The following is a 23,504-nucleotide window of genomic DNA, read 5'->3' on the forward strand; positions in this document are numbered from 1 at the left end:
GTGAGCAAGGATAAACCCCTGCCCCACTTTACGCAAAGAATTCGCAGCTCCCAGACGACCCGCAGCCAAGAAGCTCCTGCGCGCAAGAGCACCCAACTCTCCTCCAGCCCGCCCCTCCTCGCGCGCAGGGGGTGATGGGCGGAGTCAAGGATTCCTACTTCCTGGATTTCCTCCCCCCTCCGAGGAACAACCCTCTTTGCATGACTGGCAGTAGGAATTAGCCAGTAACGATTGGAGCGAAGACCGGGGACTAGGCCCATTTAGGAATCGCTCATCCGAGTTGACCAATGGCAAGCTTTGGAGGGTGGGTTCGTCTCTGAGGCGGGACACGGAATGACGGGCGTCTGTTTTGACTAATGAGAACTCAGCTGGGAGTGAGCCAGGGCCAGTCAGAAGCGAGAAGGCCGGATCCTGGGGCGGGGCTGGAGCTTCGGCAGTTGAGCCGCTCGCGAGGAGGGGTACCTGTGGAGAAGGTGAGAGGCTGCGAGAGTGGCGGGTGCGCGGGCCAGGGTGGCGATCCTGGGGGGAGGGGATGCTTTGGGGGAGGGTGGGCTGCGGCGGGCAGCTGACCCCGCAGTGTAGGAATCGGGAGGGGGTGACGTTTAACACGGGTAGGCGCTTTGACGAGGGTTTGTGAGGCAGAGGGCAGCGTCTGAGTTGGGGGGGGATCATGTTTTGTTTCTCGCAGGAGGGTCTTTAATGGGAAGAGTGTGTAAAGCTGGAGACAGCAGGTGGTCAAATACAGACATTCTCTTATAGCCTTGTGATTTAATGGGGGGGTTGAGGAGAGGGGTGATTTTAGCGCGGTGTGGAGGAGAGGAGGTCCTTGAGATGAGTTACAAGCCTTGATCTGGGTGCAGGGCAGGTGAAGCTACGCGGAGAGAGAGAAGGAGCGGACAGAGGACTTGGAGGATGGAGGTGTGCCTGGGCGAGGTGTGAAGTCATATGATACATGGAGCGTTTATCTAGGGCTGAGTATATGCCAGGTTTTGTAAGAATGACCCTTAAACTTCCTAACACCCTCCCGGTGGTTAAGACTGTGGGATCTGGACTTGGGTTGCCTGAGTTTAAATGCTGGCTTTGCCACTGGCCCTGCTGCTGAATGTCAGGCTGGCTTCGGGCAAATTCCTTAACCCTATGTGCCTCAGCTTTAGCATCGTTAGAATGACTCCATCTCTTCTCTGTACCACTCACCTACTGTCCTCACCCAGTCTCTTGGCCTCACATGCTCTTTATATAATGATAACTCCCAGGTGCCTGTCTGCAGTCTGGATCTCTCCCCTGAACTCCAGACTCGCTTGTCCAACGGCAACTCTTCTTTCCTTGGAAGTCCAACTGACATCCATGCTTTAAAAAGCTTGTCCCAAACCAAACCTGTAGCTTCCCCTTCCAACCTCCAAACCCTGCTGATGGCACTTCCATTCTTCCAGGTACTCAGGGCAAAAACCTTGGAGTTGTCCTTGACTCTGTTTTCCCTTGCCTGTGTGTCATCTGCCAATCCGCAAATCTCATGCGTCTATCTTCAGAACACTTCCAGAATCCAGCCCTGTCTCACCACCTCCCTTGCTACTGCTCTGATTCATGCTATCACCTGCCCTAACCTGGTCTGTTGCAGTGGCCTCCTCGCTGGGCTCCTTGCCCCTCACCTGGAGCCCGTAGTCGAGGGTTCCTGTTGAAACAAAAATCAGATCATGTTGCTCCCTGGTCCAGGCACTCCCACACTTGCTTCTACTTCGCACATTACAAGACCTTGCCAAGCCCACAGGACACCACCTGATTCGGCTCTCCCTCCAGCCTGCCCTCAGACTCCTGCCATTCTCCCTTATTGACATTGTTTCAGCCACCCTGGCCTCCTTGTTCTTCAGATATAGCAAATACATTCCCAGCTGGGGAATATCCCTGCTGTGCCCTCTGTCTGGGCAGTGTTCCCTCTAGATGTCTGCATGGCTTCTCCCTCACTTCCTTCAGGTCTCTGTTCAAATGTCAGATCCACAGACCGGCCATTGCTGACCACCCAAGCTAAAATAGCTTCTGTTACTCCCTGGCCTCTTATCACCTGGTTTTGGTTTTCTTCAGTTAACACCACTTACCCAACTTATATTAGGGTTTGTTTATATCCCCTGGCTTCTTAGATTCCCAACCCCCACTAGAGTATTGACTCCATGAGAATATAGTACCTGGAAGGGCCCATAGGGCCCTAAAAAAGTGTTACTTGTATTATATCATCAACATCACCATTTCTTGGTGGGGAGGAGAGACTCCCTGTGGTATAGGGCAGGGTTGTTGAGCTGGGAGAGTCTTGTGTGGGGTGGTGGGGTCACGATGGGGTAATAAACTGGGCAGACTGTGGTATCCAGGGGCAGAAGCTCTCAGATCTCAGTGCTGGTGGAGTTTGTAGAAAATGCAGATTCCTGGGCCCACCCCCCAGTTCTACTTCTTTAGATTTGGGATCATGCCCAAGATCCTGCATTTTTTTTATTTTTAATTTTTATCAAGCACCCGAGTTCATGCTGAAGGTCTGCAGTCCTCACTTGAAATAACAGACGAGTTTGGAGCTTGGACTGGAGCTCTTTCATCATTAAACTCCCCCTCTGGGGCTACCTACCCCTCCACTGGGCAGTGCTGGGGACACTGGTGATTGAGACAGCTCCTTACCTAGCTTGGGAGTCCGAGAGGGCATCTGACAGGAATGGACATTGGAGCTGGGACCTGGTGACACAGCAATGAACTGAGGGGAGAGGACTTTGTCTGTACCTCCAGTGCCTAGAACCCTGTTTCCTGGCCTCTCACATAAATTCACAAGTAGTCCCCAATCTGTGCCAGGCCCAGGGTGCTGAAGGTACAAGAACGAACAAAATGGCTCTGCCTTCTTGGGCTTCTGGTCTGTCAGGTAATCGTCAGCTAGTTGCACAGATGGTGGACAGTTGACCGGGTGCCAGGCACTGTTTGAAACTCTGTACATGTATTAATTACTCTAATCCCCACAACCATCCTATGTGAGATGGGAGCTCTTATCATCTCCACTTTACTGATGGGAGAAGACCCAGAGAGGCGAAGTGCCCTGGGCCATATTGTGGGTAAGTGGAGGAGCAGGAGCTGAACCCAGGAGTCCCTGTCCTGCGGTGTGTGTCATGCTTAAGGTACCAGGCCACACGTAAGGATTGGTGCCTGGAGGGAAAGGAGCAGAGAATTATGGGAGGAAACAGAAGCGTAGCTGGGTGATGGGGAGGGAAACCAGTGTGCCAGCCCCTCACTGCAGGGTTCTAGGCAAACGTCAGTTTCATCCTTTGTGAAATGGGGGATGGTTACAGCATCTACCTGAGAGCAGAATTAGGACAAGTCACTGATGGGTGCGTGTAGTCCTCATCTAAGGCAAAAAGCGTTTGAGGAATAGTAGGGGAGGGTATTTGGATATTCTGGGGATGGGGGGAGGAGTGGGCTGCAGTGTGCACTATGGAGAGGCAGGTTGTGGGGAGTCCTTAAAGGCTTTCGTGTTTATATATTCCAGGGGGACAGGGTGGAAGGCTCTTGTCTGTATTCTGGGGGAGTACAGGGTGAGGGGAGGGGGATTCTAGCCAGCTAAAACTCACATGGCGGGGAGTGGTAACTCAGGCCAAGCGTGTGTGTGTGTGTGTGTGTGTGTGTGTGTGTGTGTGTGTGTGTGTGTGTGTGGTGTGGGGGTCATATACTGTATAGGACAGGCCAGCTAAGTCCTGGCCAGGCCGGAATCTGTGATGTTGGAGGAAGCCGGTGCTGCAGCCAGTGCGAAATAGCTGTCATGACTGGGGGCTGACAGAGGTGGGGATTTGCTCGTGTCCTGTGTGGGAGATGGTGATGTGGATTTGTTTTAGGGGAGCCCAGCGTGGAAGATTCTCAGCTTCCACCCTAGGGCAAGGACTGTGAAATCGGAAATATCCAGGGAGCGCTATTGGGTGGAGGAGGAGCCAGGGACAGTGATGTAACCCTGGAAACCGAGAGGGGAGTCACCTTAGTGAAAGATGAGAGGGAAAGGCCCCAGGGTCGGAAAGCTGAGTGTGCTTGTGCGTGTGTGCTTGCGTGCGTGTGCGTACGTGTATGCGCGTGTGCGCTGAAGCCATGATGTCACTAGGCCCGAGAAATGGGGTCAGGTGTGTGGGCCAGAGTGGGGTGCTGGGGTGTGCGCGCAGAGCGCTCAAGGTTGAAGGGCTGACGTCATGGGTTGGTGAGGGCGGGGCCTCGAATGCAGGGTCTGGAAGCTGAGGCGAAGAGCTAGGAGAGTCTTGGGACTGGAACGAAACCAGCAACCAGGATGGGCCACTGGTCACAGAGCAAGGACAGAGGATGCAGGTAGAAGGACACGGTGGGGAGATTGGAAGGGGGGAGGGAAGCGGGGCCTGGGGAACCCCCCCAAATTGGGGGGGAGCAGGGAGGGGTGTTCTGGGAAGGCTCTCCAGGGAAGAGAGGTGGAAAATATTGGGGGGGTATACATAGGATTTGGGAGGGAGCAGAATCTAAGTGAAATGTGGGGATAATGTAAGACAGGCTGAAAATGGGGGTAGATCCCCACTGTGGCGTAGAACCTTGGGCAAATATGCAGAATCCAGGAGGAAAAGTAGGAGGGAGCAAAATTTAGGTAGAATATGGGGAAACCCATGGAGAACATGGGGGCTGGTTTACGGAGAAGGGGAATGCACCCCCCCCCCCAATCTGGGAATGCAGAATGGCAATAAGGGACTTGGGGAAGGGAGTGGAGAGTGCTGGTTTCACGAATGTGGTAGAAGGAGTGAGGCTGAGATATGGAGGGAAGGAGGGAGGTTCTGCAGCGGGGAGGGGTGGGAGAGTCCTGAATCTCCAGGCCCTCTGGGGCATGAGCAATGGGGAGCTGGCAGGGGTGTGGGTTTATTTCATCAGCAATTGTTGGGCGCTCACGACAAGCAGCGGAGAAGAAGGGATGAGGGGAGGGGAGCGGGCGAAGTTTATGAAGTGTGGGAGGCAGGTGTGTGTAAGGGGACAATGGAATTCAGCGAGAATATTCAGGGGCTTAATATCTGGGGACTGAGGTGGAGGCGGATGACATCAGGGCAGTTGGATTCCGAAAGGCCCTGTGATTTAGTGAAGGGCTGCTATTTGGAAGAGAGTGGGGAGCTTATGCGGGGGAGTGGGGAAGGAGGAGAGCAGGGGTGGGTTGGTGGTGGAGATGGGGTGGGATGGGCCCCTTTATTTTTCTGTCACCCCCCGGAGTTGGGTACCACGAGTGGGGTGGTGAATTGGGCAAGTGAAGGTGTGCAGCTCCTCAGGCGTTCTGCGGGTACCTCCAACGCCTTGGTAACCAGAACGGCGCAACCATTGATTGGCCCTCGGAGCTGGAGGGGCGGGGTCGGGGGGCGAGGTCTAGGACACCCGGTGGGGCGGGGCCAGCGCTGACGGGCACCCGCACTGAGGACCAGGGGATGCAGGATGTATTGAAACGTGTAGCCATTTGTTGGCCCATAGGTCAGAGATTATTAACCCCACCTCTGCGCCTCCAGGGAATGTGAGAGTGGCTAATCGTGAGAGTGGCTAATTGTGAGAGTGGATTTGCAAGGGGAAGAGGTCTCACGATTTCATCAGCCGCTTCCAAAGACGAGAGACCCCTCCCCCGAATAAACTTAAGAGCTTAGGCCTAGAGACAGAGGAGGCTACCAGAATGTCTGGGGCTTTGGCGGTTGTCCTTGGGCTTTTGAGAAAGGGGAATCTGTAGATGGGCCTGGGGGGGAGGGTCTGGGAGCCCCTGAAATTACTTGCAAAGGGTTATGGGTCTATTCATTTATCTGGGGAGATCTCGTTCAGAGATCTCATTAGACTATCAAAGGTGCAAAGACTCTTAAAAGGTTAAAAACCACTGACTTATTAGAGTTTTGGGGCTCATCATTTTCTGGCCTCACAATATTATATTTTCTGTATCAGCCTTTAGGAGGAGTTCTTGGGGAAGTGTGAGGAGCAAAGGATGTGGGGGAGAGAAGGAGCCCAGGCTTTGGAGAGATCCCCATGATCTGGGTTGGGGCAGCCCTGGGTAGCTCTGTTTTGGGGGCAGCTGTGGGACTCCGCTGAGCCTCAATTTCCCCATCTGTCCACCAGCAAGAAAAATGAGCTTGCCTTGTTTCTGTACTGCCTTTCAAGACACAACAACAAATAATAATGATGATGTTGCCAGTATGTGTTTTAGTGATTGCTGTGTGTCGGACATTGCTCAGTTTGTCCAAAGATTTTTTTTTTTTTAAAGATTTTATTTATTTATTTGACAGAGAGAAATTACAAGTACACTGAGAGGCAGGCAGAGAGAGAGAGAGAAGGAAGCAGGCTCCCTGCTGAGCAGAGAGCCCGATGCGGGACTCGATCCCAGGACCCTGAGATCATGACCTGAGCCGAAGGCAGCGGCTTAACCCACTGAGCCACCCAGGCGCCCGAGTTTGTCCAAAGATTTTAACGTGATTAACTCTTAATCCTTACACCAGTCCAAGGAGATGAGCACGGACATCCTTCTGTGGGTTTACAAAGGCCTGTGTGAGCGCCATCTGGCCCATTAGATCTCATCTCTGTCCCTCCCTCATGCTGACCTCGCTGTTCTTGGAATAAATCAGGAACATCCCACCTTGGAGCTCTTGCCTGGCTGTTCCCTTTGCCTGGATACTCTTCTCTGAGATAATAACCCATTGCTTTACCCCTCTCCAGGCCTTTGCTCAGAGAGGCCTTCCCTGGCTACCTTAGCTAAAAGAACAACCCTTACCCCCAGCATCTCCTTTTTCCACTACTTCCCTCCCTTTTTCAGACATTTTTATACCTCTGACTGTTGCTGCCCTCTTGAGAGTGGGGCATAATCTGGTTTGTCATCATATCCCAGCACCCAGGATGGCATGTACTTTAAAGATAAGGAATCTGGCACCAAGAGCTTGCCTGCGTATGTGCACATAGCTGAAGCTACATGTGAACTCAGGCAGCCCAGGCCTCTCATTCTGCACCAGCCGCTAAAATCCAGGCTGAAGGCAGAGATCTGTCCCTTTCTTCCACCTCATAGAACTAACAGCGAGTGGTAACCCATTGACTTAGGCTTAGAACAGACCAATTAATAAGGTCGATTATGAGTTCACTAGACATGATTTAAGTGTGTCATCGATAATATACAGTGCTGCTGTTCTCTCGATTTGAACCAGTTTTTGCTAGATAGCCATATGCCCATAGGTTGCCTCCTCAAGGAGCCGGCCCTGAAGCCTGACTTAAAATCTGCCCTTCCTGACCTCAGTACTCTCTGTCCCCCTTTGCAGCTTGATTTTTCTCCATAAATGTTTGAATGAATGAATGAATGAATGAATGACTAATTAATATATAATGAGTATGAGGATTAATAAATTAATAATAGTATTAATCATGGTTCTCTTGTCAGAAACCATGTATTCTGTTAGCCAGCACATGTTGGGTATGGACACAGTTCTACATGCTTTTATGTGTATGGTCCAGTTTAATCCTCATGACCACTCTGTGAGGTCGATGCCGTTATTATACCCATTTTCTAGATGAGAACAAGAGGGAGTCTTTTTCCGAAGGTGCTGAAGCTGGTGAATGGCAGAGCCAGGATATGAATTCTGGCCTTCCAGCTTCGGAGCCCAGGCTCTCAGCCCCTCTGGGTCTCTGTCTCATCCCTCTCCCCAGTGACACTGGCCATGGACCAGCCAGCTGGCCTGCAGGTGGACTACGTCTTCCGGGGTGTGGAGCATGCTGTGCGGGTGGTGGTGTCTGGGCAGGTGCTAGAGCTGGAAGTAGAGGACCGGATGACCGCTGACCAGTGGCGGGGCCAGTTTGACGCCAGCTGTGAGTGTGCCTGCCTGGGGTGGCTTCACCTGTCCTTCCTCAGGATTACCTTCCCCTGAAGATGAGGCCAACCAGGAACCTGCCTATCTGCCTCTTCTACCTGACAAGAGACTCTAACGTGGGGAGGGGGTGGAGGGCTCATCCCTCCGGCCAGAAGCACGGGAGGTGTAGAAACTTGAAAAGCTTGGATGCATTGCTCTTGGGCTGGGCAAGTGGTCAGACTTCAGGAAGGACTTTTCTCTCTACCCAGTCATCGAAGATCTGACTCACAAGACGGGGAACTTCAAACAGTTCAACATCTTCTGTAACATGCTAGAGTCGGCTCTCACCCAGGTAGGGGCCAGGGCTGGGGGTCAGGGGAGGTTTCTGTTTTCTGGATCCCTGGGGAGGTAGATACCCAACTGATATATGCAAGACCCTCTACCTTGTATTTCCTTAAAGGGACAGGGCTATCTTTTTCATTCCCAAATGTAAGTGATAGATACTCTCATGTAGAAAATTCATGTCACAGAGTAATGTAAAGAAGAGAGTAAAAATCATGTCACAAAAAAAGGTAAGGAAGAAAGTAAAAATCACTTTACTCCAAATACTCATTCCTGATGATATTTTATTAATATTTTGGTGAAAAGCACCCCAGCCATTTCTCTATTTCTTTGTTTACTTGTGAAAGTGTGTGTATGTGTGTGTATTTGTAGATGTGTAATTTTATATAGTGGATATACTTCCCAAAATATTCTTTAACCTGTTTTTAAAAGATTCAACAATATTTCATAAACATTTAGTCACATCAGTGAATATAAGTATTCATTCGTGTCATTTTTACTGAGTATCTACAGTGTGCCAGGCACTGTGATAGCCATTGGGATATAGCAGTGAACAGAAGAGACAAAATTCCTGTCCTTACGAAGCTGACATTCTAGTGGGAAAAACAGAAAGTTGAAAAAATATATAATGGCAAATAGTTAAAAGTATTAATAGGAAAAAAAAAAGCAGGCTAGAAGTTAGAGTGGTAGGGATGCTACTTAGACATCATTTTAAAACTATGAGCTACATTATTTCTCTGATTATAGAGAGAATTTGTACTTGTAAAATTATGACAGTGAAAGAGTATGTGAGTTAGAAAGTGACAGTCTCTTATAATCCCGTCTATCCCCTACTTTAGACTGTTAACATTTTAGCATGTATAGGCAGTGTAGCATAATGGCCAAGAGCATGAATTCTGAACTCCCTACTCATCACTGCTACTTAGTAGCTGGGAACCTTGGGCCAGTTACTTCCCCTCCATGCCTTAGTTTTCTTTTCTTTTTTCTTTCCTTTTCTTTTCTTTTCTTTTTTTCCCCTTTCTTTTTCTTTTTTTTTTTTTCCTAGAGAGAGGGGGAGAGAGAGAGAGAGAGAGTGAGTGTACAAACAGGGGCAGGGGGGTGGGCAGTGGGAAAGAAAGAATCGTAAGCAGGCTCCACACTCAGTGTGGAGCCCAGTGTAGGGCTCAATTCAGATCATGACCTGAGCTGAAGTCAAGAGTCAGAGGCTTAACTGACTGAGCTGCCTGGGCACCCCATGCCTTAATTTTCTTAACTGTAATGTGGGGATAACAGTAGTCCCTATTTCACAATGTGGTGAAGATTAAATGACCTCTTTATAAAAAACTTAGAATGGCGTCTGGCTCGTAAGTGTTTTACAGATACTGTCTTTTTATTTTATTTTTATTTTTTTAAAGATTTTAAATATTTATTTGACAGAGATCACAAGTAGCAGAGAGGGAGGGGGAAGCAGGCTCCCTGCTGAGCAGAGAGCCCGATGTGGGGCTCAATCCCAGGACTCTGGGATCATGACCTGAGCCGAAGGCAGAGGCTTAACCCACTGAGCCACCCAGGCGCCCCGATACTCTCTTTTTATTATTGTCATCAACTTCTGAGTTTGTTATCCTTATTAGGGGTTGCTTAGTATTCCATTATACCCAGGTGGCATGATTTGTTTAACCTAATGGTTCTCGAGATTTTTGGTGTCATGATCTTTTTATGCTCTTAAAAATTGTTGAGGGGCGCCTGGGTGGCTCAGTCATTAAGCATCTGCCTTCGGCTCAGGTCATAATCCTGGGATTATGGGATCCTGGGTCCTGGGATCAAGTTCCATGTTGGGCTCCTTGCTCCACGGGAAGCCTGCTTCTCCCTCTCCTGCTCCCCCTGCTGTGTTCTCTCTCTTGCTGTGTCTCTCTATGTCAAATAAATAAATAAAATCTTAAAAAAAAAAATTATTGAAGACATCAAAGAGCTTTTGTTTATGAAGGTTTTACCTATCAATATTTGCTATATTATAGATTAAGTTGTCTTATAAATTAAAACTGAGAATAACTTAAAGATATTTATGAATTCACTTAACAATCACCATAATAAACCAATTATATATTAAAGAACGTTCTAATGAAAAATACATTTTCTTTTTTTTTTTTTAAGATTTTATTTATTTATTTGACAGAGAGAGAGATCACAAGGAGGCAGAGAGGCAGGCAGAGAGAATGGGGGGAAGCCAGCTCCCCACCAAGCAGAGAGCTTGACGTGGGGCTCAATCCCAGGAGTCTGAGGTCATGAACTGAGCCGAAGGCAGAAGCTTAACCCTCTGAGCTACCTAGGCACCCCAGAAAAATACATTTTTTCTTTAAGATTTTATTTATTTGAGAGAGAAAGAGTGAGGGAACATGAGAGGGGGAAGGTCAGAGGGAGAAACAGACCCCCTGCTGAGCAGGGTGTCTAATGCGGGACTCCAGGATCATGACCTGAGCCAAAGGCAGTCGCTCAACCAACCAAGCCACCCAGGCACCCCAAAAATACATTTTCTAAAACAAAATAAATTAGTGGGAAATACAGCATTATTTTACATTTCTGTAAATCTCTTTAATGTCTTGCTTAATAGAAAACTAGATCCTTTTTTTTTTTAAAGATTTTTACTTATTTGACATGCACGCGTGCACACACACACACACACACACACACAGACACACACAGAGAGAGAAGAGAGTACAAGCAGGGGGAGCCACAGGGAGAGGGAGAGGGAGGAAGCAGGCAGGGAGCCTGAGGAGGGGCTCAATCCCAGGACTCAGAGATTATGACCTGAGCCAAAACCAGACACTTAACTGACTGAGCCACTCGGGCGCCCCCAAAACTTCTAGATTCTTATATGTGCTTCTGCATTCAGTCTGTTGTGATTTGTTTTGGTTGAAGTATATGCAGAAAAATCTCTCTCATGTACCTATGTAGTTGGAAAAGGGAGCCCCTTAATCAGGGAATTGTGCAAATCCTTCTTTGCTAACATACTAAAAGTGGGCAGGTGGTAATTTCTTAAAGATTTGTTGCAGTGTGGAGTCCAAAAGCCTATCCGTGAACATGATCAGGTTACATTAAAATCTATGGATGTATCTTGAACTTTACTTGGATCTTTTACCCATCTTATGATGTCATGCGATGGTCATTTAGAAATTATGGTTCACTGAGTTATATAGATCTTCCAAGTGTTGACACATTTTTTTTTATACAATATCAGGAAGTCACATTTGTTAATATCCTCCCTGATCTCACCAGGGAAGTCTTTCAACATCAAGAAGCTATCAAGCACCCAGTGTCAGATCCAAGTTTTCCAAAATTCTAATTTTTGCTGTGAAGTTTGAATTTTACCATTGGCAACAAATACCGGTAGCTGTTTTTCTTGAAGTGACAAGCCGACTTTGTTCATTTTTGAGAAAATGCCTGCCAGACACCCAAGTCTGAATAACCGTAGTTATGTCTGTCAGTCGTTGTTTCAAGTAAAAATAGTTTTCCATGAAAAAGTGGCTAATTTAGACCTAAGCTCGATTACAGAAGTGTTCTTCCTGAGACAACTGTCATACTTTGGAATGCCACAGAATGTGTGCTTCCCATCGTGTCACAGAGTAGTAAAATGCCATGTTCTCCAGGATGGAGATTGAATAAAATTAATGATTTTTACTGCTTCACCAAGAACATTCTAGATTTGGGGCGCCAGGGTGGCTCAACTGGTTAATGTCTGTCTTCGGCTCAGATCATGATCTCGGGGTCCTGGGATCGAGCCCCACATTGGTCTCCAGCCCCACATTGGGCTTTCTGCTCAGTGGGGAACCTGCTTCTCCCTCTCTCTCTGCCTGCTGCTCCCCCTGCTTGTGCGGTCTCTCTCTGTGTCAAATAAATAAACAAAATCTAAAAAAAAAAAAAAAAAAAAAAAAGAACATTCTAGGTTTGATTTCCTGTGTTATGTTGTTCGTTCCTTTCTTCTTCCTTCCTGGCCCCCCACTGGGACTACGGGGCAACAGAGAATACAGTGACTACTACTACATTGATGCCGCTGGCTTGATGTGTGCTGATGGGTACCATTGCTTTTACCCACAATTGTTTTGCACTGTTGGTATAAATGCCAGCAAAGCAAAAAAAGGCACATGACATCTTAGTATTATTATGGAAATTGTTTTGACCTCATGGATTCCCTGAAAGGGTCTTGGGGACCCCCACCGGTCTTCAGGCAATGCTTGGAGAGCCACAGCACTAAGCTGTCTCCCATGGGTGAGCATTTAGGTTCTTTCCCGTTTCTCCCTCTGACATCCTTGTGCCAGGCCTAAGGCAGGGCCATCTTGATCATCCTCCTCAGTGTAGGAAAAGCCCAGCAAGCCCAAAGAATGGATGGGTGTGGCCTGGGTAGGTGGGTTGTGTGTTCTGGGTGTGGCCCTGTCGGGTCGCCCAGCATTTCCTCCCGTCCTCGTGCTCTTCCAACAGAGCAGTGAGTCGGTCACCCTTGACCTACTGACCTACACAGATCTGGAGTCCCTGCGGAATCGCAAGATGGGGAGCCGCTCAGGCCCCTTGGCCTCCAGATCAGCCCAGCTCAACTCCAAGCGCTACCTGATCCTCATCTACTCTGTGGAGTTTGACAGGTGGGGATAAGAGACTGGCTCTAAGCTCAGGCTGGTGCGCAGATGGTAGAACTCAGGAACCCCCTGAGGGCAAGGGGGGGGGGCTGGTGGGTGTTGCCTTTGGAATCTTCAGGGTTGAGATTTGTATCATTTAATACTGTGTTGGGCTATAAATAGCAGAATAACTATTATTAGTGCTTGAAACAAACAATAGTTTATGACACAACAAAAAGTTTCATTAGGGACTCAGGCTCCCGCTGTTTTGTTTTGTTTCCTTTTGTCATCCCTGATGTGTTGACTTTTTGACCTCCATACTTACCTCTTCATGGTCACAAAATGGCTGCTGGCCCTCCAGGCACTTATTCTATATCAAAGCAAGAGGAAGAGAACGGGGCTGTACTTGTTATGGCATTTACCATTTTTATCAGGAAAGCAAAAGTGTTCTTAGGAAATGCCCAACAGATTTCCTATAATACTTGGCCAGGAATGGTCTTGTGGCCTTTCCTTAATACGTGGCCACAAGCAGTCACATGCAGGGGATGCTAGGATAATAAGCTTGCTTTAGCCTGTATATTGGGAGGCAGCAAGGCAAAAGGGTGCCAGAAATGGCCGTTGGGGAGCCAGGGGATGGTGTCTGCTGCATCTGATTTTCTAGCGGGAGGATGTCAGTCCCAGATGCATAGCATCTGGTGGGGCAGTAGATTGAGGTGACTTACCTTTCTTCAGCCAAGAGGTGTTGCAGGTTGGGCCATTTAGAATCTACCCCTGTGGAACCTGAATTAGGACTGTGCTTGGTGGCAGGTTCACTCCATCAGCAGTGAATGACAGGGGAGTCAGCTCAGACTCCACCAGGCCTGTCGGTGCCGGTGGTTCCAAGTCTACTAGATAAGGGAGTCTGCCGGCCGGCAGGTGGGTGCGAGGGGCAGGGGAGCAGGGAGTGGGCTCGAAGCTGCATTGGGAACTTAAGTCTCTAGGAATGTGAGGTTTTTGGAATTGGGGGTTTTCATACTCAAAGGCTCTCAGGTTCTGGTAGTTGCCCTTGGGTGGATTCTTGGCCTCTGAGCTGCCACGGTTCTAATCCTCCCCAGGATTCACTACCCGCTGCCCCTCCCGTACCAGGGCAAGCCAGACCCTGTGGTCCTGCAGGGCATCATCCGCTCACTGAAGGAGGAGCTGGGCCGCCTTCGAGGGCTAGACGGCCCGGATGCTCGGGACACGCGGGACACGGAGATCTGGCACCTGAGGGAGCAGTGAGTCTGGGAGGGGAGGGCGGCTGGGGCTGGGGGGGGGGGGCGCCTCAGGGCCCCGTGCTCCGGGCTACTGGGAGGATGGTGGGCCCTCATTCACCAGGTACTTATTCTGAGCCCCTCCTCTGTGCCTGCCTCGTGCTGGGTGGTGCTGGGGACACAGCACTGATGGAGACAGTCCTGGCCCTGCCCTCCTGGGACTCCCAGTCCAGTGGGGGGAGATAGCTCTGTCTGCAGACAGTTACGATTCACAGTGGGTGGAACGTGGGAAGCCCAGAGGGGAGACTGGAGCCTGCCTAGTAAGGGAAGGGTATTCTAGGCAGAAGGAACAACATGTGCAAAGGCATTGTATTTGGTAGGATGTGGTGAGAACAAGGGGACTAGGAGAGTAAAGTGAAGAAAGCAGTCTTTTTGGCATGTTTACTGAGTACCTACCATGTGCTATGCCTTGTGGGGTGCTGAATCAGGGACTCCATCCCCACTTGGAGGGGACCCCATCCATTGGGTAGGGCAAATAATATTTTTATTTGTTTATCTTTTTTATTTTTTAATGTCAGGCCCCACACGCAGCATGGAGCCCAACATGGGGCTTGAACTCGCAACTCTGAGATTAAGACCTGAGCTGAGATCAAGAGTCGGACATGGCACAGTCAGTCAGAGCCACCCAGGCGCTCAGTAACAATAATAGAAGTAACAATAATAATTATTACAGCAGCTAATGTTTATTGAGGATTTCACTGTGTACCAGGGATTCTGCTCAGTGGTTTATGACTTCATCCCTTTAATCCTTGTAAGGCAGGCATTGCTGTTATCCTCGTTTTGCTGGGGAGGAACATGGAGGCCCAGAGAGGTTAGAGAATTTGCCCCAGTCACAGTGAGTAATATGGCCAGGCTAGACCTTGAATCTGGGCAGCCAGCACCAAGCCCCCTTTGTTTCCTTTAGCTGCTGCGCTCTGTTCTGTTGGCAGCTGCTAGGCTGCTCGGCCAGGACTGAGTGTTGGGGCTGACGGGGAGGAGTGGGAGCTTACGGAGCTGGAGAGCCTTGTGGGTCCTCCTGGAAGAGATTGGCTGTGCGTTGCTGGGAAGCAGCGCAAGCTTTGTCCTCAGTTCAGCCTTAGGACTGGTTTGTGTGGATGTATGTGTTTCCCAGACTGGCCACAGCGTGGTGCCCTTTGCCCTTCAGAACCAGCCAGAACTAGCAAGGGTAGCTTGAGATCCTATAGCTGGTCAAAGGCTTCTTATCTTCCTCTTCCCAACTTCCTCTTCCTAACTGGAGTTCGGGAGTTCGGGTCGACTCCAAATTCATTCATTCATCCATAGGACATTTTCCCGGTTCGTATTGTGTGCCAGGCTCGCTGCCCAGCCCTAGTTAATGCCTCTTGAGCCCTTACTCAGTGTCAGATATGATCCCAAGCACTCTTCATAGATTCTTACAACCTTATAGGTGGGAATTATTATTTTTATCATCCCACTTTGCAGAGATGTGAGGTCAAACTGCCCAAGGTCACCCAGCTTGTAATAAGTGGGGTAGAGTCAAACATAGTCAATCTGGCGGCAGAACTCGGGTCCCTCACAGTGGCCAGACGGCTGGAGGATCCAGACAGAAAACAGATAATCACACTGATAAATGTTAGCTTTAGGAAGGAAATGTACAGAGAACCACAAAAGCAGAGAAGAGAGAGACGTGACCTAGCCTGGCAGCAGGCAGGGGATGTGACATTTGAAGGTGAGAGAGTGTTCCAGAAGGAAGACTTGTATCTGCAAAGAGAAGCTTGGCTGGAGGGGAAGGTGCGGGGAGAGGAAGGGAAGAGGGACGTCAAATAGGTGGGGCTGAATGGGAAGCTCCTTGGAGAATATAGGGGAGCCACAAATTTTAAGAACTTTTTTGTTTTTTTAAAGATTTTTATTTATTTATTTGACACAGAGAGAGAGCACAAGTGGGGAATCAGCAGGCAGAGGGAGAAGCAGGCTCCCTGCTCAGCAGGGCGCCTGAGGGGGGACTGGATCCCAGGACCATGGGATCAGGACTTGAGCTGAAGGCATTCGCTTAACTGACAGAGCTACCCAGGCACCAAGAAGTGTTTTATTAGGAAAAATTCCAAGAACACACAAAAGTAGACAATAGTATGATGCCCACGTCCTTTGCCTCCGATTCAATGGTTATCTACATTTTGCCCATCTTGTTTGATCTGTGTACTCCCCTTTCCCTCAGAAGCAAATCCCAGACATCATATCTCCTCTGTAAATACTTCATTCTGTCTCTGTGGTTAATGCATTCCCCATTCCTTGTATTTCCTGTGAAGTAGTTGTTAAACCTATAGGCTCATCAGATTTAGGTTTCTGGCAAGACGCCCTCCTTGGTGGTACTGTGTGCTTGCCTACTGTCAGATGGTGTTGGGGCTGATGAGTTTGGATACGGAGACTTGGTTCCTTCTTATTAAGTTTCCATCAGCCTAGCATCTCTTTGTACTCTTCATTTGCTAATTACCAGTGAGATTGAACAGTTTTTCATATATTTAGTAGCCATTTGGATTTCCTGTTTTGTCAGCTGCCTATTTTTCTTCTGTCATCTATTTCTTAGTGATTTCCAGGAACTCTTTATATAGTCAGGATATGAGCCCTTTGTTAATTTTATGTATTTCAGAAACCTTCTTGCCCTCTATAGCTGGCCTTTTCACTCTCTTAATAGTGTCTTTTGATAAACAGGCACCTTTATGTAGTTCTTAATTTTATGTAAACTAATTTATAAATTTTTTTTCTGAAGTTAGTGATTTTTATGTCTGTTTTTAGAATCCTTTTCTCTCAGTATCATGAAGCTGTTGTCCTGTATCATCTTCTATAATTCTTTGTCTTTTGCTTTTCACATTTATGTCTACAATATACCTGAAATTGATTTTTGGGGAGGTAGGAGAGCATTCATGGTTTTTTTCACATGACCAATCAGCCCAATGACATTTATTGATAAGAGTATCCTTTCCTTACTCCCTAGCCATTTTCACCTTTATCATCAATAATGTTTATATATGTATCACACATCAGGTGAGGTTCTGTGCTCTGTAGTCCATTGTTTTGTCTGTCCTTGTGCCAGCACCACACTGTTAAAATTATTGTAGCTTTATAATTAGGCTGATACTGGGTAGAGGAAGTCTTCTGACTTTTGTTTTTCCACTTTAAGAATTTTTCTTGGTTATTTTTTGAAACTTAACATTTTTTTAAAAAGATTTTATTTATTTTTCAGAGAGAGAAAGAGAGCATAGACAGGCAGAGGTAAAGAAAGAAGCAAGCCTCTAGCTGAGCAAGGAGCCCAATGTGGGGCTCGATCCCAGGACCCTGGGATCACGACCTGAGCTAAATAAAGGCAGACTCTCAACCAACTGAGCCACCCAGCCTTCCCGGAAATTTACATTTCTCTCTTGTTTTTTTTCTTTACTTGATCAACTCCTTTTTTTTTTTAAAGATTTTATTTATTTGGGGCGCCTGTGTGCCCCAGTGGGTTAAAGCCTCTGCCTTCAGCTCAGGTCATGATCCCGGGGTCTTGGGATCGAGCCCCAAATCAGGCTCCCTCTGCTTAGCGGGGAGCCTGCTTCTTCCTCCCTCTCTGCCTGCCTCTCTGCCTACTTGTGATCTCTGTCTGTCAAATAAATAAAAAAAATAAATAAATCTTAAAAAGAAAAAAGGCCTCTGCCTTCGGCTCAGGTCATGATCCCAGAGTCCTGGGATGAAGCCCCACATTGGGCTCTCTGCTCAGCAGGGAGCCTGCTTTCCCCCTCTCTCTCTGCCTACTTGTGATTCTCTGTCTGTCAAATAAGTAAATAAAATCTAAAAAAAAAAAAAAAAAGATTTTGTTTATTTATTTGACAGAGAGAGAGACAGTGAAAGTGGGAATACAAGCAGGGGGAATGCAAGAAGGAGAAGCAGACTTCCTGGCCACCCAGGCGCCCTGGAAATTTACATTTCTTTATGAATTTTAGAATCAATAGGTTTTTCAGTACAAAAACATAAAACTTGCTGGAATTTTTTTTAAATAACGGGCTTAAGATATTATTCTTTTTAAATAATCTCTACACCCAACATGGGGCTTGAACTCATGGCCCTAAGACCAAGAGTTAGATGCTCCACTGACTGAGCCAGCCGGGTGCCCCAAAACTTGTTGGGATTTTTATTGGTATTGCATTGAATCTATAGAATAATTTAGGGGAAGCTGAAAAGCTGAAATCTGTATAAATAGTGTGTATTCTTTTTTTTTTTTTTTTTAGATTTGATTTATTTATTTGAGAGAGAGACAGAGAGAGCATGAGAGGAGAGAAGGTCAGAGGGAGAAGCTGACTCCCCATGGAGCAGGGAGCCTGATGCGGGACTCAATCCCAGGACTCTGGGATCATGACCTGAGCTGAAGGCAGTCACTTAACCAACTGAGCCACCCAGGTGCCCCAATAGTGTGTATTCTAATATGTAAACAGTATACCTATGTGTTTATGTAGGTCTATATTTTGTTAGATTTTTCCATCTTTGGATGATTTTGCTAATGGTTTCTTTAAATATAAACCATGTTGATGTTAATTGAGAGACACAGAGAGAGCAGGAGTTGGGGGGAGTGGGAAAGGGAGAAGCAGACTCCCTGCTGAGCAGGGAGCCCCAGGGCTGGATCCCAGGACCCTGAGATCTTGACTTGAGCTGATGGCAGGTGCTCAGTTGGTTAACGGAGCCACCTAGACACCTGATAGTTTTATTTATATGTTGATTTTGTATCTAGTAACTTTGGTCAGTTTTCTTATTATTTCTTATAATTTGTAGACTTCCTTTGATTTTCAATACTTATAATCATTTCATCTGCAAATGACTGTTTTCTTCATTCTTCCTTAATCCTTCCCTTTCATTTCTTTTTCTTGCCGTATTGCACTGGCTAGGACATTGAGTGGCTATACAGTAGAAATTCAACTTATTTTCTGTTGGTGTACATTTTGGTTATTTCTACTCTTTTTGCTATTACAAAGAGTTCTGCAATGAATAGCCTTGTGTGTATGTCTTTTTCTCAAGGAAGGTTTTGAGCATAGTAATGACCTGATTGGGTTTGCATCTTTAAAGTTTTATTTATGGGAGCACGGGTGGCTCAGTGGATTAAGACTCTGCCTTTGGCTCAGGTCATGATCTCAGGGTCCTGGGATCGAGTCCCACATCAGGCTCTCTGCTTGGCAAGGAGCCTGCTTCCTCCTCTCTTTCTGCCTGTCTCTCTGCCTACTTGTGATCTCTCTCTGACAAATAAATAAAATCTTTAAAATTAAAAATAAATAAATAAGTAAAATTTTATGTATTTGTTTTAGAGAGAGAGGGAGAGAGAGATCGCATGTGAGAGAGTGCAAGCAGGGGAGGGAGAAGGACAAGCAGACCCCAGGCTGAGCGTGGAGCCAGATGAGGGGATCCGTGCAGGGCTCAGTCTCAGGACCCTGAGATCATGACCTGAGCCGAAATCAAGAATCAGAAGCCCAGCCACCTGAGCCACCCAGATGCCCCATTGGATTTGCATTTTAGAAAGAGTCTTCTGGTGAATAGGAGGCAGTGTGAGCCGACTGAGAGTCTTGGAGGAAGTCCAAGGTCAGGACCTACCTCAGGGCTAGGTTTTCAGAGTATAGAGAAGGACAGATCAATGACTTATTTTGGCAGTGGAACTCACAGGGCTGTGTTCTCCCCGTGGGATGAGTGGGAGTGATGTGGCCGTGTTCCTCATGTGCGGGAGGCGGAGGAGAGATGATGGGACCATGGGGGCAGCTGGAGTGGTGGGGGTGCCTGCCTACCTTCGTGGAGCAGATGAAATGGTTCGTGCCCAGCCCCATGGAGAAATGACAGTGATGGGATCCTGTGAGTCCCCCTCCCTACTCTTGTCTTCCCCAGGGTTTCACGCCTGGCATCTGAGAAGCGAGAACTGGAGGCGCAGCTGGGCCAGTCACGCGAGGAGGCTCTGGCCGGGAGGGCAGCGCGCCAGGAGGCTGAGGCCCTGCGTGGGCTCGTCCGGAGCCTGGAGCTGGAGCTGCGGCAAGAGCGGGGCCTCGGACACCGCGGGGTCAGCCGCCGCAGCCAGGATTGCCGGCGCCTGGCCAAGGAGGTGAGGGGGTGTGGCGGGCGGCGGGGTGACCAGTGACGTTTGGACCTCGGCTTCAGTGTGGTCCTCTACGCCCCTGTTCACTCCTGGCAGCTCGAGGAGGTGAAGGCTTCGGAGCGGAGCCTGCGCGCCCGGCTTAGGACGGTGAACACCGAGCTGGCTGTGTACAAGAGGGGGTGAGAGAGGAGGTCTGGAGGGGCGGGGCCAGGGACTGGATGGGTGGGGCCTGGGGAGCAGGAGCGGAGTCTGTGGGTGGGAGGGCGGGGCCCAGGCCGTAGGGTCGGGGCCTGAGTGAAAGGGAGGCTTAGAGTAGGGGGGGATAGAGGGTTGGAAGGAATCTGATAGACTGCGTGGGGCGGAAAGTTGGATACGGCAGGACGAGTCTGTGAAGAGATGGACAGGGCTTGAAGGGTCAGTCAGGAGACTGGGGCTGGAGATAAGGGGGGGAGGGGTGGGACCTATGGATCTTGTGGAGCGAAAGGGCATGGCCCAGCTGGTGGGGATCTGGTTGATGTCCGATGTTATTTATTGGGATGGGTGATGGATTATTGGAAAGGATTTCTAGGGAGCTGTGGGAGACCTCAGGAAGAAGGGTCTGGTGAAGGGGGTTTGTTCGGATGTAGGGAAGTGACAGGTTCTTTTTGTGGGGGAGGGTTCTCTGTGACTTCGAGAGGGGCGGAGCCTGGGACAAGGTATCTGTGAGGGTCTGTGCAAGGGCGTGAATGTCTAGTTGATGGGGATGGACCTGAAGGTTGGGAAAGGGTGTGATCCGAGAAGAGGCTTGAGATAGAAGTTGACACAGGAGCTGGCGGGTGGGAAACGGACGCTGGGCCCTGTGCCCGCAGGAGACGGACTCCGCCAGTGCCGCAGCCCCGGGCGCGGGAGGATCGGGCTTCGTCGTCGCGGGAGCGCTCCACATCGCGTGGTCGCGGTGCGACCCGCTCTTCTTCCCGGGAGAGTGGCCGGGGGGGCCGGGGTAGAGGCCGCCCTGCCCGCCCCTCACCCTCGCCCACAGGTCTCTGCCCTGCGCTGCCCTGCCCGCGGTAGGGTGGGGGATGGACTGGCGCTGTGGAGACGTGGTCCTGTGACCCCAGCCTCTTCTCTCCACGCTCTCCCACCCCATCCTAGGTAGTCGCGCGCCACGTTTTGACCCTACGGCCTTTGTGAAAGCCAAAGAGAAGAAGCAGAGAGAGATCAAATTGAGGTTAGCGCCCATTTCCTCCTTACCTGTCCCTTTACACACACACCCCCGGGCCTGTGCACTTGTCCATCCTCGTCTCCCATCTGTCGCCATCGTCTGTCACCCGCTCTATCTCTCCCTTTCCCTGCTCCTGCTTTCCACCTTACCTCCACCTCCTTTCCTGCCCCCTGCCCCCAGGTCTGTGTGTCCGCATGTCTTTTCCTTCCCTTTCCTGTGTGACCTCAGCTGGGATACTGGCCCTGGCTGTGACCTAGAGGGTCCCAGCGACGCCATTCCTAGCATCAGTTGGGCGCACAAGGTGGTGTCTCCTCCTCCGCTCCCTAGGCAGCAGCAGCAGCGGAACCGACTGGGCAGCGGAGGAAGCGGGGACGGTCCGTCCCTCTCCTGGTCTCGCCAGACTCGGCCCCCCGCTGCCGTGAGCGGCCGAGGGGACGCGGCTCACCGCTCTCGAAACCGCAGCTCCTCCGGTAACTGGGCTGCAGTGCGCGGGGTGGGCCGGCGGGCTGGGCGCCCCGGGCGGGCGAGCGCAGGAGGCTTGGCTTACTCTCTGCTCCCCGCTCTAGTGGACAGTTTCCGCAGCCGCTGCTCGTCCGCCAGCTCCTGCAGCGAGTTGGAGGATTTCTCCGAATCCCTTCCTAGAGGGTAAAACTTGGGCCCAGGGAAAGGACCGCCTCCAAACGGGAATTTGGGGTGTCTGGAAACAGCCTTTTGCGGGGAGATTGGGTGATAGGGACGGGAGCCTTGAAACCACCCTGGTGGGCTAGGTGGGAGGTGCCCAAGGCTCCTCGCGCTGTTCCTGAATACTCTCTTCCTGTCAAGCGTGCGCCGCCACGGGAAGCCTCCCAGCCCCACAACCTGGGGTGGGCCCAGCAAGGTGAGTGTCTTTCCCCAGATCTTGAAGGGGGTGGGGGTAGCAGGAAACCACCAGAAGCCCATCATTTCCCTTCTGGGGCAGTCAGGTTGCCAAGGGGTCTTTTGATATGCATCTGGATGCAGAATGTTTTGAGACCATTGGATTGGAGGGGAGTGTGGAGTTGGGTTGGGGGAGATGATACCTGCTGATGGCACCTGGCCTCAAGTGACCATCTCTTAAAACATGGCCCCGCCTTCCTGTCACGTGTGTGACTCCTGGTAGTTCTTATCATCGCTTTCTTTTCTTTTTTTTTTAAATTTAAGATTTTATATATTTATTTGACAGACACAGATCACAAGTAGGCAGAGAAGCAGGCAGAGAGAGGGGGGTGGGAAGCAGGCTCCCTGCTGAGCAGAGAGCCCAATGCCGGGCTTGATCCCAGGACCCTGGGATCATGACCTGAGAAGTCAGAGGCTTTAACCCACTGAGCCACCCAGGTGCCCCTTAGCCTCAGTTTCGTAAATTGTTCAAAGGGGATGGTAGTAGTTTTCATCCCAGGGGGCTCCGGTGGAGATACCAGGAGGCGATTTTGTATCTAGTAAGTGCCCAGTTGGTGTCAGTCCCAGTTCTTTGAGGCCCTTAGGTTCAAAATTTCCAGTGGGATCTGGGGGACGGGAATGGAGGGAGAATACCGAACCCCTCCTTCCCGTCTCCCCCAGCAGCAGAAGTCCACCCCTCTGGAACGCAGCCACCATCAGAGACGCCTGACCAGTTCAGGAGGCTGGGTCCCTATGAAAGGTGAGCCCGGGACTCCACATCTCTCCCTCCCCAGCCCCCTGGGCCCAAAGGAAGTGTGCTGGGCCCTCACGGCCACTGCACCCACACCCGCTCTCACAGAATACAGCTCCGACCACCAGGCGGCGGACATGGCCGAAATAGACGCGCGCCTGAAGGCCTTGCAGGAATATATGAACCGACTGGACACACGGTCGTGACCCCCACAGGGAGTACAGCCCCTCCATCCCCCCCACAACTGGATTCCGAGTGGGGGCGCTGGTCGACTTGTCCATCCAGCCCCACTCAGGCTCCTCCTCTGCTGGTGCTCACAGGGGGTTTCAGGTGTGTGAAGCCTTGATTCCCCCCAACACACTGCATGCTGGGAGGGAGGGTATGTGCATTTTGTAAATAAACGTATTTGCCTCTGGGATCCTTCAGCTTATGACTGAAGGGTGGGGCTGGAGTGGGGAAGACGTGAGGATTGGGTGGTGGCTGTAAATGGGGCCTGGTGTCTTTCTGGGAGGCACTTTGGGGTTCAGAGTCAGGAAAAACTTGCTGACTCTCTAAAGTAATGAAGGGTGGTAGTGAGCAGC

The 23,504-nt window shown here is 49.8% G+C and overlaps 1 protein-coding gene across 4 annotated transcripts; it reads left to right on the forward strand.

The window, feature by feature from the left end:
- The first annotated feature begins 408 nt into the window (after positions 1–408).
- Positions 409–23,341, forward strand: CCDC61 (coiled-coil domain containing 61). Of its 4 annotated transcripts, none has more exons than XM_032324890.1 (14): positions 409–473; positions 7,666–7,824; positions 8,075–8,157; positions 12,600–12,757; positions 13,825–13,986; positions 19,873–20,083; positions 20,174–20,256; positions 20,926–21,095; positions 21,209–21,284; positions 21,606–21,748; positions 21,845–21,923; positions 22,101–22,155; positions 22,854–22,932; positions 23,032–23,341. In XM_032324890.1, exons 2-14 carry the CDS (start codon positions 7,677–7,679, stop codon positions 23,127–23,129), a joined length of 1,545 nt encoding a protein of 514 aa, XP_032180781.1. In that variant the 5' UTR covers positions 409–473; positions 7,666–7,676; the 3' UTR covers positions 23,130–23,341. The 4 variants fall into 4 exon arrangements, with proteins under 4 accessions (XP_032180781.1, XP_032180784.1, XP_032180783.1 ...); XM_032324893.1 differs by having other exon boundaries at positions 22,857–22,932; XM_032324892.1 differs by lacking the exon at positions 409–473 and adding an exon at positions 480–496.
- Positions 23,342–23,504: the final 163 nt, after the last annotated feature.

The sequence above is a fragment of the Mustela erminea genome, chromosome 19 (genome assembly GCF_009829155.1).
Source record: "Mustela erminea isolate mMusErm1 chromosome 19, mMusErm1.Pri, whole genome shotgun sequence".
NCBI classification, from domain to species: Eukaryota; Metazoa; Chordata; class Mammalia; order Carnivora; family Mustelidae; genus Mustela; species Mustela erminea.

What these genes read in the sequence shown, in the direction of transcription:
- CCDC61 (XM_032324890.1), top strand. Translation starts at nt 7,677, where the DNA reads ATGGACCAGCCAGCTGGCCTGCAGGTGGACTACGTCTTCCGGGGTGTG. An exon ending in TACTCTGTGGAGTTTGACAG is followed by an intron (nt 12,758 to 13,824) that starts GTGGGGATAAGA and finishes AATCCTCCCCAG; the next exon opens with GATTCACTACCCGCTGCCCC. An exon ending in AGGCTGGGTCCCTATGAAAG is followed by an intron (nt 22,933 to 23,031) that starts GTGAGCCCGGGA and finishes CCGCTCTCACAG; the next exon opens with AATACAGCTCCGACCACCAG.